At 35.9% G+C, this 16,140-nt stretch overlaps 1 protein-coding gene across 1 annotated transcript in view; it reads left to right on the plus strand.

The window, feature by feature from the left end:
* The first annotated feature begins 300 nt into the window (after positions 1 to 300).
* LOC115209292 (N-acetylgalactosamine kinase) overlaps positions 301 to 16,140 on the plus strand; it is a 38,056-nt gene continuing 22,216 nt past the window's right edge. The window contains exons 1-2 of the mRNA XM_029777622.2: positions 301 to 400; positions 12,442 to 12,767. Coding sequence (XP_029633482.1) covers positions 12,694 to 12,767 — 74 coding nt within the window. The 5' untranslated portion in view covers positions 301 to 400; positions 12,442 to 12,693. The remainder of the gene's footprint in view (positions 401 to 12,441; positions 12,768 to 16,140) is intronic.

Genomic DNA, 16,140 nt, shown 5'->3' on the forward strand with positions numbered 1-16,140 from the left:
CAAACATTACGACCACGCAGCATCACAATTTGCTGTTGATGCATATTAGGTGAGTGGAGGCACTAACAGTGTCTACCTGAGCAGTGTAGAGGTCAATATTCTGTTGAAGACTGTCCACATCCATGATCGAAGATAAAATCCAACGAACCCGGACCGAAATCACCCGGGGTTTCTTTGCACCGTGAAAGCTAAATACTTTAATTATAGCCACACTTTCGTAAAAAGTGCGAAAATTTTAGGTTATTAATATTTTTCATTTTCCATGTAGTTTCGTATTTTGGAATGTATTGCAACTTAAAAGTTTATTCGTTGTTGCTTGCTATTACATAACGTTGCCTACATCTTATATATACATTGCTTATGCTCAAACCTGACAACACTCAAGTTACAGATATCAAAGGTTTGTAAACTTTATTACTTAAATAAACACAGGCACCTTATATTCGTTCTTCACTCATTTATTATTGTTCTTATTCTAACTCATGTCCATTGTCCAGAAATTTTCCGTCACACAGCTGTGACCTCTTCAGCAACACTTTCTGTCCTCGTGTGTGCTCCTGCTCCGCTTAATCCATTCTGTTTTTCTATGATGTGCATCCTTATATGCGTTTGCGTCTGTATTTGTGTGTGTGTGGTTGTTGTAGAACTTATCCCTTTAATAGATCCTCATGTACGGAGAACAATTTTATAGCACGTAGGATGAACCCACAGGTTAACTGTAAGGTTAAGAATATAGTGTAAAGCTTACACTGTACTGAGGGACGATGCAGAGACATGACAACTACTTACAATGGAGAGACAGCATAGGAGAGCGTATAGATGAACACTGGTAGGAGCTTAAAGGAGAAAAAGGCTCATCAATGCTCTACCAACATGCTCAAGCAGAACATAGAGGCTCAATCAATAGCAGAGAGGTTAAGGTATTATCAACACACATAACTGACACAACACTTAGACAGATCACAGAGGCTACACCCTCAACAGAAAACACTAATGGAACAATAACACCAACCACCACACCACACAACATGACAACTAAAGACAGAAGGGAGATAATAAAATATATACAAACTGTAATACACATCAGACAAATCAGCACATACCTACAATAAATATAAGAAATAGAGATAAATTTTAAAAAAAACAAATAAAACTGTATAAAGGGCACATATACAAACAACATAGTAAGCGAACCCATGTACACACACAAACACACATACAAAACTTCACAAATGGCTGCAACAACATTAAACATCAACAACAGAACCAACAACGACAACAGCTACGGCGGCAACAACAACAACTACCACGATGGCAACAGCATGGGTAAACACACAAACACAGAGGGATACAGGAATGGTACCAAAAGTCAGGGTCAAGGGCAGTAGCAGCTACAAGAGGGGCAGAAGTGAAGGTCATAGTGCAACTAGAAACAATGACACATACAGACACACAGGCAAATACTGACACAAATGCATTCACATATAAGGATACGCATCATAGGAAAACAGAATGGACTAATTAGAGCAAGAGCACACACGAGGACAGAAAGTGCTGCTGAAGAGGTCACAGATGTGTGATGAAAGATTTCTGGACAATGGACATGAGTTAGAATAAGAACAAATATATAGTGCATGTGTTTATTTGGCCAAAAAACAAAAAAATGGCCATCCCGAAATACCACAATATCTGTTTCAACACATGGTTTCATACTAGGAATTGCAACACAAATTTACAAATGCTTTACAACTTCATAATCCATAAATTTTAATGCACAAAATTTATAATAGTTCAAAAATTTGTTTAGTTAAAATACTAGCACTATGACCCAGCAACGCCGGGTCATAGTGTTAGAGCATGCACATACAGCTGCATGTGTACATACAAGCGAGTACTGTCCAAATCTCCGACCAATCACATACAGTTAGCTGGCATTCAATTGGCGTATCAAGTTTCAGGCATTTTGATTGGGTTTTAGATAGAAAATTCACAAAAAAGTCACTTCTATTGATTTTTTAATGGCTTTGCGGGGTGACTGGGGAAATGTAAAGATATGCACGACCACTCTTGGAAGGTTTTGAATGACCATAGAAAGTGCGAGCCCTCTAACTGAAAAATTGTGGATTTGTATAAAGGATACACACACACACACATATTTTGCCGTTTATATATATAGAGATGCATGGCAAAAAATTTGCAATGTTCATTATATTTTAACTGGTTTCTTTCACCATTTGTATTTTGAATAAACTTTTTACAGAAAATATGTGCAGTTTGAAGTCTTATCTTCTTTGGCTGTCCTCAATGTCAAGAAGGCAGTGCGTTTTGAAAACAAACACACTAAGATTTTTCCAAGTTTCCAAATATTTTCTTTATCCACCTTGCTGAGTTTACAGAGTGTACATCCAATATAATAATATGAGAGTGATACAGGGCATTATGAATTGCTGCATATAATGAATAATAGTTGATTGACAATGCAAGGTGAGAAAGATGAAAGTACTGTACAGAAAAAAATGACCAGCCCATAAAATCACAAGGTATCTCTCCCTAAGTTGAATATTGCCTTTAAAAACTGTTAGTCCAGAAGGTTGTAGAATCTGTTTGATGAGAAAATCTGTGCACTTCTTCTGATTGATCAAACACTATTCCCATAGGTATTGATATATTTTATGGCAGCTCTGTGGGGATGAGGTGAACCAAAAGGAAAGGGCAGTTACATCAACAGCCGAGGTCCCCACTGCAAGAGGAAGAGGGAAGAACGAAGTGAAGGAAGACCAGCATGGTCCTCTTTGACCTTGAGGCAGTCATGGTGACTGGATATGTGTGGATGCAAGGGCAGGACAGAGCTTTAGCTGTAGCTACTAGTGATAGGCAAGACAGTTAGGGCACATCTTGGATTTAGCACAGCTGGACAGCCAACACTGAAAGGTAGGTGGACTGTATTTATTCCTCACATTACAGTTCCCTCAAACTACAAGCTGCTTCAGCACTCATATATACAGATATTTTTACTTGAAGGGTCGGATTTCCTTTTCAAACAAGGACAGAGGTTCACAATTAAAACTAGTTTCACTTGTGCCTCTGAGAACCTAATTTATGTAATAACCTGCTCACGTTGCGGACACAACTATATTGGACAGACGAGTATGACCTTGAGAAAGAGAACCACTCTACATAAAGAGCAAATCCGTTTCCCGCAATACAGGCAAATTTCTCTCAGTGAATATATAGAAAAATGTGCAGATAACATCAAACCAAATTTCAAAGTCTTCCCCTTCTACCAGTGCAAAGACACAAGAACGTTTAAATAAAGAAACTTTTTTCAGTGAAAAATACAGAACACGTCATAATATGCTCGCATAACCAGCTTTTATCTTTTTACGTATTTCAATTCACGATTACATCACTGTACATAAGTCCCCTCACTAAACAACCTTTTTTTGTCTGTACATATATATTCCCCTCCCTTGCCCACAAAAATAACAATAATAACGATAACCAATTACCTCCCCTTGTTTTTCTACTTGTGAAGTCATTCACTCATAAATATCATCACACACAATATGGACAAAATTTCCTTTTAAGAAAAGACATATTCAAATAAGTAAAACATAATATCATGAATAGCTATAGCAAAACCGGTTGACAAATTAAAAGTTATATTAAAACTATGTAAAGTGTGCGTATTTTCCTTTTTTAATTTCTTATATTTATTACAACTCACCACGTGGGAATAATCGAAATTTCTCCTTTCTGTTACTATATATATATATATATATATATATATATATATAAGAAAGAAAAGAAATGTAAAAGTCACAGAAAGTTTGTATTATAAAATTTATGGTGATATTAGGAACATATTACATCATTACAAATAAATAAGTACCGGTTTCATGATCAATGATTGTCAACTTATACAAAGAGAAAACTTTTTTGCTGTCAATAGGATGCCATCTTTGAAAAAAAAGTAAACAGAGATGAAGCACGACCACCCTTGGAAGGTTTTTTAATGACCATAGAAAGTGCGAGCCCTCTAACAGAAAAATTGTAGATTTGTATAAAGGATATACACACACACACAGACACACATTTTGCCGTTTATATATAGAGAGATGCATGGCAACAAATTTGCAATGTTCATTATATTTTAACTGGTTTCTTTTATTTTGAATAAACTTTTTACAGAAAATATGTGCAGTTTGAAGTCTTATCTTCTTTGGCTGTCAAGGGGAGCAACTCTTATTTTTACATGAAGCTCTTCAGCGTTTTTGGCAAGCATACAGTTACAAGAGTTATTTCATTTTATAAACAGTTAATTATATTACCTTACTAGGTTTTAAAGATTAAGCAGTAATGTGTGAATGAATGTATATGCAAATATTCTATGCTCAAACATCTCATTTTCTCTCTTGCAAAATATATATGTATGTATATATATATATTTATATATGTATTAATCAATATCAGGGTAGCAAAAAATTCAAGAGAAATTTTTCACCACCAGCGGTCCAGTGAGAAAGAAAAAATAGTCAACAGACTATATAATATACATTCAACAATATTAAGGAATGGCCTTGATAGGCCATTCGACCCACTAGAAAGAGCAGCTAAACTCAAACTGCTAAATAGTTGTAATTCAGAAACCAAAGGAAAATAAAAACATTTACCCTTATCATCTTTGGACTATGCATAGTTTCGACATACATATTGGCAAACCGATTTAATTAAATTAAATTAAATCTATTTGCCACTGGCCTGTCTCGTCAGCAAAGAAGCCAGGGAAATATATATCCACGAGGCGACAGCATCGACGCCCCGATGTATTTATATATGTATATACACATGCACACATAAGTATGAACAGTAATTTATACCTAAAAATTGGGGTTGGCATACATCTATAACTTTTTTGTATATGTTGAAGTTCCATAATTGAATGAAATAAATCAGTCCAATAGAAAATGAAAATGAACAATAAAGCAATTGGCAAGGTCTGAATACTTTCTCCATAAGAGTCATGTCGGACCTCTCATGACTCAGGTTTGAATATGAATGGGCGTCCAGGTGTCAGGTAATTAAGGGACAATTAGTAATACAATTAAAATGAGTTAGTGTTTAGTTCAGGTTTGTATTTTTGGATGAATTATGTCTCTTTATTGAGTTATGTTTGTGAAGTCCAGTCATCAAATTTATATAGAAGGAAAATAGTGAATTTAGGTTGTATTTGTTTCGTACGTATGTCGATATGTTCACTGAGATAAATTTGGTGATATTATGGTGAGGCTATCTGTTGACGAGGCACCATACAACATTGATGGATAGAATTCTCCATGTTACCAATATAGTCTTTCTGGCAGCCCGAGCATCAGATTATGTAGATTAGATTTTTGGATGCACAAGTGAAATTTAATTTAATTGTAAAGCATTGCCCTTGTTTAAAATAGTATTCTGATCCTTCCAAAAGGTTGGGGCATGTACCACAGTTAGGGCGATTATATTTTTTTTACTTTGGGGCTGGTTGCAGAGAGGAATAATTTTGCATTAGTTAGCAGTTTCTTTAATGGTTTAGGGTTGTTTGTTGCTTTTGACAATTTTTGAAAAATTTAGTTTGTATTATCATTAGATACTGGTGCGATACACTGTGTGTGTGTGTATATATATATATATATATATATATATATAGTGTAATAAATAAAATATATGCATACATACATACATATATGTACGTACCTACATCTACATATATATATATACATGCATATATCAATATATATATACGTGAGTACAGGACACCACAAATAGACGTAGAACTCAACGAGAAATGAAAACGTAAAAACAAACGTGGAAACGGACCTAAACGACAAAAACAGAGTACTAGACAAACTACACAAGGAAAAATCCCCTTCATCAGCTGTCCCTAGTTCAACTCCAGTGTGTTTTGAAGGTGAGGACAGAACACGACTCGTGGAACTAGTCCTTCCTGCAAAGGAATTAAATAAAATTACTTCGCAGAGGGGTAAAAACAAGGAAAGTTAAACATGTGACAATAAAACGATACAAATAATATATATATATACACAACAACAACAACAACAACCTCTCATATATACATATATATATATGCTTTCACTACAATGAGAGGTTGTTGTTGAGAGAAAAAATACAGCAAGAGAGAGAGAGAGCATGTATATGTGAAATATAGATAGATGTCACTATACTTTTTAGCAAGCTTTGATTGAAAGCAGTAATAAGAGATACAAGATACAGTATCTAAAACAATCAAGTGACGTGATGCGTGGCTATTCTAATGAGAGGGATCTTCAACTGTGAAGGGCCATCCAGTAAGCTGGCAAATACAGTATACTGTTATCAATAATTTAGCCTTAAAAAGTGTGAAGAAATATATATTGCCATGGGAAAAGCCATAAAAAAAATCACAGATGATATTTACAATTCCACAAATATGCTATGGTTTCCATGAACAATTATTAGTTCCACAAATAACTGGGACTATGAATGCCAAACTGCAAATAAGCAGGGGTATGTATACATATATATCAAAATAAGCAACAAAATACAGAGCAATCCTCAGAAAGCTGAGTATTACTCTGCATTCTAAATTGGTGTAATGATTGCATTGTTCAATTAAATGGAGTTGCATGAAACGATTGTACTGCATTACCTCTGGATATCTTTGTTACTTATTTTGATTTTAATCACCTTACTTTGAAATTGTATGCATAATACCGTACTAAATTCTGGTACCATATTCATCTGAATGTGTGTGTGTGTGTATACTAGCTGTTGGACCCAGCATTGCTCATGTTTTCCATGTTTAAGTTAAGCCCACCTCTGACCTTGTAGTGAAATCTTCTATATTCCCCGTGCCAACTGTTACCCATTAAGATGTTATATCTGGTTTAGCAAGGATTTTACCCAGTTAACATTTTTGACATACTCTTATATACTGGACCATCTGAAATCATAGTCAAACTTTTGGGTGTCAAACTGTTGAGAGTGGTATTTGTTTATTTATCTCCCTTTAATGCCACTCACTGTATAAAATTGATCAGCATTTCCAATCTCAGCAAAATCCAAAGAAAAGTGTTAAGGTTTTGTCATAAAATAGAATCCATGTGACCATTTACATGAAAATATCCCAATACATTATAAGAATAATCGATGTTTCATATGTTGAAGTGCTTAATTTTACTCATGGATCAATTTTCTTCAAAATCAGTTCATTATTTTGTTGTGAATGAATTTTGACATTTTCTGCCTTTTACCAGTTAAATTCTGATTCTATTACATAACTCCGACCATAAACTTTACCTAAATGTTAAATTTCATCAAAGGCGGATGAATTCTGTAAAAGTTACAACATAAAATATTATTCTTATGGGTAATTGCATACAAAAAGCCTATTGATTTCTTAAGATCCCTGCTCATGTGCAATTATCGACTTTTTGTCATCTCTTCATGGCATCAACTAATGGACATGAGCTGTAATCACATGTAAAATTTCTACAAAAGTGATAGAAATGTCTCTAAGGAAATGCTTATTTGCATTTGTGCCCTTTTTAATTAAATAAACACCTTTACCGTCTCTCCCATCACAAAATTTCAAATTTATACATACGTACACATACACATTTTCACACACCTACAGAAGTTACTATTAATTTAGAATAAGTTTATTAATTATGAATTAAATTAATTATAGATTAGTAAGTGCCAAATAAACAAAAACAAATCGTATGTATTAACTTTGTTGGGTACTTCACTAGCAGTATATTGGATATATGTTATCCATGGAGGGTTGTATTTACAACTCAATTTGTATATATATATATATATATATATATATATAGTGTAATAAATAAAATATATGCATACATACATACATATATGTACGTACCTACATCTACATATATATATATACATGCATATATCAATATATATATACGTGAGTACAGGACACCACAAATAGACGTAGAACTCAACGAGAAATGAAAACGTAAAAACAAACGTGGAAACGGACCTAAACGACAAAAACAGAGTACTAGACAAACTACACAAGGAAAAATCCCCTTCATCAGCTGTCCCTAGTTCAACTCCAGCGTGTTTCGAAGGTGAGGACAGAACACGACTCGTGGAACTAGTCCTTCCTGCAAAGGAATTAAATAAAATTACTTCGCAGAGGGGTAAAAACAAGGAAAGTTAAACATGTGACAATAAAACGATACAAATAATATATATATATATATACAACAACAACAACAACAACAACCTCTCATATATACATATATATATATATGCTTTCACTACAATGAGAGGTTGTTGTTGAGAGAAAAAATACAGCAAGAGAGAGAGAGAGAGCATGTATATGTGAAATATAGATAGATGTCACTATACTTTTTAGCAAGCTTTGATTGAAAGCAGTAATAAGAGATACAAGATACAGTATCTAAAACAATCAAGTGACGTGATGCGTGGCTATTCTAATGAGAGGGATCTTCATCTGTAAAGGGCCATCCAGTAAGCTGGCAAATACAGTATACTGTTATCAATAATTTAGCCTTAAAAAGTGTGAAGAAATATATATTGCCATGGGAAAAGCCATAAAAAAAATCACAGATGATATTTACAATTCCACAAATATGCTATGGTTTCCATGAACAATTATTAGTTCCACAAATAACTGGGACTATGAATGCCAAACTGCAAATAAGCAGGGGTATGTATACATATATATCAAAATAAGCAACAAAATACAGAGCAATCCTCAGAAAGCTGAGTATTACTCTGCATTCTAAATTGGTGTAATGATTGCATTGTTCAATTAAATGGAGTTGCATGAAACGATTGTACTGCATTACCTCTGGATATCTTTGTTACTTATTTTGATTTTAATCACCTTACTTTGAAATTGTATGCATAATACCGTACTAAATTCTGGTACCATATTCATCTGAATGTGTGTGTGTGTGTATACTAGCTGTTGGACCCAGCATTGCTCATGTTTTCCATGTTTAAGTTAAGCCCACCTCTGACCTTGTAGTGAAATCTTCTATATTCCCCGTGCCAACTGTTACCCATTAAGATGTTATATCTGGTTTAGCAAGGATTTTACCCAGTTAACATTTTTGACATACTCTTATATACTGGACCATCTGAAATCATAGTCAAACTTTTGGGTGTCAAACTGTTGAGAGTGGTATTTGTTTATTTATCTCCCTTTAATGCCACTCACTGTATAAAATTGATCAGCATTTCCAATCTCAGCAAAATCCAAAGAAAAGTGTTAAGGTTATGTCATAAAATAGAATCCATGTGACCATTTACATGAAAATATCCCAATACATTATAAGAATAATCGATGTTTCATATGTTGAAGTGCTTAATTTTACTCATGGGTCAATTTTCTTCAAAATCAGTTCATTATTTTGTTGTGAATGAATTTTGACATTTTCTGCCTTTTACCAGTTAAATTCTGATTCTATTACATAACTCCGACCATAAACTTTACCTAAATGTTAAATTTCATCAAAGGCAGATGAATTCTGTAAAAGTTACAACATAAAATATTATTCTTATGGGTAATTGCATACAAAAAGCCTATTGATTTCTTAAGATCCCCTGCTCATGTGCAATTATCGACTTTTTGTCATCTCTTCATGGCATCAACTAATGGACATGAGCTGTAATCACATGTAAAATTTCTACAAAAGTGATAGAAATGTCTCTAAGGAAATGCTTATTTGCATTTGTGCCCTTTTTAATTAAATAAACACCTTTACCGTCTCTCCCATCACAAAATTTCAAATTTATACATACGTACACATACACATTTTCACACACCTACAGAAGTTACTATTAATTTAGAATAAGTTTATTAATTATGAATTAAATTAATTATAGATTAGTAAGTGCCAAATAAACAAAAACAAATCGTATGTATTAACTTTGTTGGGTACTTCACTAGCAGTATATTGGATATATGTTATCCATGGAGGGTTGTATTTACAACTCAATTTGTATATATATATATATATATATATAAATGGAACAAAAACGCAATAGAGGGCATTAAAATGTTCGGACAGATAGATGATACAAAGGCAGACAAGAGAAACTTGTCCTTCTAAAGGACAGGTTAAAAAAGACAGGTCATTCTTGGTTTTCTTTCATCAGTCAAGTACCAGAAGTCACGACTATTTCTGGCAGTTACACTTGAGATGATTCAATCTGGTTGCCCCCCAAAAATTCTTACCTAAGAGCATTAGACCCCTTTGTAAGAAAGCTAGCGAATGTGTACGGCAACAAAGACAAAAAACAAACAACAAAAACAGAGAAGATGGTACACAATTGTGAATACAAACAACAAGAAATAACAAGACGTCTTTTGACTGAAAACAAATCAAATTGAGCTGGCGTATATGAAGTGAAAGCCTAAAGGCAGGAACATAGGATATATATATATATATGTAGCTGCACAAGCAGTCAGCACCATATTGGATGAGATTTTGCGGCAGCCATTGTCATCTCCAAGACTGGAGCGAGACCTCACCTGCATCCATTTGCCATGCACGAGATCACGAGGCTCATGATGGCAAACTGTGTGTGTGGAAGCACTCCGTCGGTTACGACGACGAGGGTCCCGGTTGATCCGAATCAACGGAACAGCCTGCTTGTGAAATTAACGTGTAAGTGGCTGAGCACTCCACAGACACGTGTACCCTTAATGTAGTTCTCGGGGATATTCAGCGTGACACAGAGAGTGACAAGGCCGGCCCTTTGAAATACAGGTACAACAGAAACAGGAAGTAAGAGTGAGAGAAAGTTGTGGTGAAAGAGTACAGCAGGGATCACCACCATCCCCTGCCGGAGCCTCGTGGAGCTTTAGGTGTTTTCGTTCAATAAACACTCACAACGCCCGGTCTGGGAATCGAAACCGCAAGTCCGCTGCCCTAACCACTGGGCCATTGCGCCTCCACTGATGGCAAACTGTATATAAGGGCAAAACAGATTGAGATTCCTCCTTTTTTTGCCGCCTCTTCTCTCCACCTCTTAGCAGCAGCACTTGCTGAGCACACTCCATTGGCAGTGCCTGTCTGTATGTTGTACCCCCGGAGGCAATGTGCCTGCACTAACGGAGCTACTACACAATGCACACAACTAAAGATGGTTGCTGAGAGCAGCACACTTCACCGATCCTATGAAACCAGTAAATAAACCAGTTGTAAATAGCATTTGCACTTGAAGTCTTCTCTCTTCACCTGTCGAAGCCTGAACTACATAAAGAACAAAAAGAGATAATGGAAGGAGACAATATTCTCCCAATATCATAAACCTTGACAGCCATTATATATATATATATATATATAGAGAGAGAGAGAGAGAGAGAGAGAGACAGTCAGACAGAGAAAGAGTATTGATTGTGACCTCGAATTTCATGTTCTTGACAAATGGCCCACCAACAGAACTTTCTACATACTGAATCAGCATTAAATGGCCGAATATTCCACAGACACATGTACTCTTAATCTAATTCAGAGGTAGAATCAATGAGACAGACAATCTATGATATGACCGGTCCTTTTGAAATCTACTTACAGTCTATACAACAGAATTCCTGTTTTCATCTGCCCAATTTCATTCAAGAAACTTCAGTTAACCCCCACCTCCCTCTCTCTCTCTCTCTCTCTCTTCATATATATACTCTCTCTTTTACTCTTTTACTTGTTTCAGTCATTTGACTGCGGCCATGCTGGAGCACCGCCTTTAGCCGAGCAAATCGACCCCAGTACTTATTCTATCGGTCTGTTTTGCCGAACCGCTAAGTGACGGGGACGTAAACACACCAGCATCGGTTGTCAAGCAATGCTAGGGGGACAAACACAGACACACACACACATACATATATATATATATACATACGGCAGGCTTCTTTCAGTTTCCGTCTACCAAATCCACTCACAAGGCATTGGTCAGCCCGGGGCTATGGTAGAAGACACTTGCCCAAGGTGCCACGCAGTGGGACTGAACCCGGAACCATGTGGTTGGTTAGCAAGCTACTTACCACACAGCCACTCCTGCACCTATATATATATATATATATATATATATATATATATATATATGATGGTGTTGATGATGATGTTGGTGGTGATGATGATGATGACGATGACGATGACGACGACCACGATGGTGGTGGTGGTGTGTGTGTTTGTGACTCGCGCGCGAATGTATAAACATGTATATGTGCATAAATGCATATGCGTTATACATACACAAACACACACGATAGACATAATATCCATTATACGCATAATATAAGTGAATATGTAATGGATCTTATATACAACGTACTTATAAATTCATTAAATATCAAATACATTTTACATTCATATCATATGCTTTATTTTGATACAGAGAGAAAAAGAAAAGAGAGGCAGGACAAACTTTATGTATACACAGTTATTGTTCTTGTGTGCGTACGCCGGTATTAAGAGATCAAAGATCAAGAGTTAGTGGGCGGCACCCTGTGAAAACGTTCTGCCCATTGCCACCCTTTATTGACTTACTGAACACAGATTGCGAATTCTTTTTCTAAGCTGAATTTATTTAATTGCTTTCTTGTGTACGTGTCAAGCCAGCTCTCAGTTTGTTGTATTTCGGCTGGCTATGGAACCAACAAAAGACTCCACTTGTCCTCCTATTAAAAATTTTTCTGAAATACCAAACGACAAAAAGAAAAGGTAAGTTTACTGTCTTTAAAATATTTGTCTCTGTTTTCCGTTCTTTTTTTTCTTTTCTGTTGTTATTAAAATGTACTATCCATAAAATATTTATTTGATAAATAAATTCTTTTTAATTTATTCACTTATTTCCTCCCCCATTTTTAAGGTAGTTGCGATTAGTTCAAGAGAGATTTCGCTTCTAGTTCCAGTAGTTTGAGCGATCGCACACAGGATAAACAGTTAATAGCCACTAACTAATTGATGGACAGAAGAAACAGCACATAGGCAATGAATATGAAGAATTTCTGTGATCGTACAGTTCGGGCGCATTCCACTGTTCTAGAAATTACACTACGCTCCTGTAGAAATTCGCAGATTAATATTATTTATTATGAAAAATGGAATTTGAAGCATGACTACAAAATTTAAAGAATTTACGTTTATCTAACTACAGTAAAATTAAAAGTATACAATGGAAAGCCCTCTCGCACTGAGGCACAAACGAAGTTCAAAGTTGACATTCGTTGTTATGTAAACAATTCAGATATGCATCTTAACCGGTTAATTTTGTATACATTAGGGGTCACTATGCAGGCGTTCACTTTGCTAGAAATAGCAAGCTATTGTATGTGTCAACATGTACCATCCAGTATCGATTAGTGGTAGGCATTGTTAATATTGTGTGAATATAACATATTCTTTTCTTTTTTGTGGGGTTCGAATACATCTTGTCGGAAGTATAGGGTAACTATAGGTCGTGTGATCGAATGAGCGACAAGCGCGTAGGGGCAGTTGATTGCAGAGTGATTAGATGTAGGGGTAGCAGTGAATGGGGAGTTGGTGGTATAGGAACGAGACGATCTAGTTGTTGTTTTTTATTCGCAAAATACGCATTTTTTAAAAGACAGTAAAAAATCTGAAAATCGGCTATAACGATATAGTTTTCCAGTCTTATTGCTGTGAAGGTATGATGTTGTGTGGGCGTAACTTCGGTATAGGTACCGGATACATTTCAAGAAAGTGTTTTGTTTTTCTATATATGCGGCGAGCTGGCAGAATCGTTAGCACGCCGGGCGAAATGCTTAATGGTATTCCGTCTGCCGTTACATTCTAAGTTCAAATTCCGCCGAGGTCGACTTTGCCTTTCATCCTTTCGGGGTCGATAAATTAAGTACCAGTTACGCACTGGGGTCGATGTAATCGACTTAATCCGTTTGTTTGTCCTTGTTTGTCCCCTCTATGTTTAGCCCCTTGTGGGTAATAAAGAAATATATATATGGGGGGGGGGGGAGAAAAGGGTTTCTGTTATCTTCAGAAATGTAAACAAAGCCACTTACGGTACTTACGGTACCTATACCGAAGGATAGCCCAGAAATACCTAATTTGATTGTAGGTTTATAAATAAACAGAAATACCTAATCAACATGTATCATCTTACTGATTCTTTTGTTTCTTCATCGCTTGTATGTTTTTATCATTTTTAAAAATTTGCTATATTAATATATTTGTCTGCATGGGTTTACTTTATGCGTATTTCAGTATTATGTATACTTGTCATGTATTTGTGTATATCATTAATATATATGTGGGTGTGAGTGTGTGTGCGTGAAAAGGGGGCGTCTGTCCCCAAAACTTCAAAGTTGAGTAACGTTTACATGCTTGGATTTGTAACCTACGGTAAGAATAACACTTGTCGACAAAGAATTTGTCCCAAGAAAAACAATACCTGTATCTTGTATATTTTTGCATACAGAATTCAAAAATAATGTCAAATTAACTGTATCACCCGCAGTTTCTCTGTTTCACAATATTCCTCTCAGTTCCTGTTATGTGGGCTAAATTTTAGTTAAGCTGTTGAAATGTGAAGCTAACGGTTTAAGAAATAAACCCAATTTAAATGTTTATGAATAGAATTAACCCAGTGAAATCATAAATCCAGCTGAGTCAATGAGTCACTGAAGCTTGGCAATACTGAGTTGATGAAAAATGGAATGTGAACCACTCCACAGCAGCATGTAGGCCAAGTGAAAATGAGATTTTAAAGAGACACCATCACACAATCAAGGCCTTGGTGGATAGGGGACAAATCTCACCAATTCATGGAGTATTTTAGTATAATATGTTGCCCTGGTCAGGATAGCCTGAGGAGTTGGCCCCATACAAGGCGATATTTAGATATGAATGGCAACTTCCATGCATGGTATCACAGCAACTTGTAGAAGAGAGAGAGTGCAAGAGCTTGCCTTCATACATGTTCGTGATGAAGCTTGGGTCAAGCCCCTAAATGCATGCTGCACGCCTTAATGAAGAAAGGAATAGTAATGGCTGTGAAGAATTCCCAGAACAATGTGTCTACATCATATCTTGGACATTCGCAGGATCATCAATTTGTTGGACAACAAAGGAGGAGGAGAGGATACAAGCAGTGCCTCTGCTGAGCTCACAACAGGAGTGACATCTTCCCAGCGTGGTGGCGGACTTTGACCTTCAGTGAGGTAGTGGGTTTTATCTTTGTGATCTATGGGACTGGGAAAGGGAACTTTGCTGGAAGGACAGGACTCAGTGACATCATGTGTTCAGAAGGACATTTAAGATAGTCCTCTTTTGGCTTTCGGGCTGGACAAGGTTGACAACAAGAAAGGACTTGCAAAATAGGTGAGTTGCACTTTTTCCTTTGCAACTTTTTTTAATTTTTAGTAAATGGTAGGACAGAAAGATTACAGTAAATACTTTGCAGTGCTATATACGCTTTACCACTATCTTTCATTCTACCTTTGCCAATGATATAAAGTATCACTGGGGTGCTTTTTACCCACACCTAAAAATGATCCTGCAGGAATTGATTCAAACCAGATATATGTTTGCATTTCTGCTCTGATATGAGAAATCATGCTCTCTCTCTCTCTCTCTCTCTCTCTCTCTCTCTCTCTCTCTCTCTCTCTCTCTCTCTCTCTCTCTCTCTCTTCTCTCTCTCTCTCTCTCCTCTCTCCTCTCTCTCTCTCTCTCTCTCTCTATCTCTCTCTCTCTCTCTCTCTCTTCTCTCTCTCCTCTCTCTCTCTCTCTCTCTCTCTCATATTTATGCTTCCTTTATTTGTAAAAGAAATAATTCTCTGTTAATTGAAATTTCCTTCTTATTTGGAGAAAGGAAACAAAAATCTAGCAGTAAATAGAGCTTCTGAAAGAAAAGGGCAAATAATTTCAAGAAATTAAGAAATGATTTCACAAAATTAAATTACATTTGTTGGATTCCACCTAAGGATTTCCATTTTGTGGTAACTCCACTTTCTTAAAAATGTTATTTCTATTTTGTACACAAATTTATAGATCTTTATAACATTATGTTAAAGATTTCATTCCATAGTTAAAAGTATAACACTTGAACACATCATGT

The sequence above is a fragment of the Octopus sinensis genome, linkage group LG3 (genome assembly GCF_006345805.1).
Source record: "Octopus sinensis linkage group LG3, ASM634580v1, whole genome shotgun sequence".
Lineage (NCBI taxonomy): Eukaryota > Metazoa > Mollusca > Cephalopoda > Octopoda > Octopodidae > Octopus > Octopus sinensis.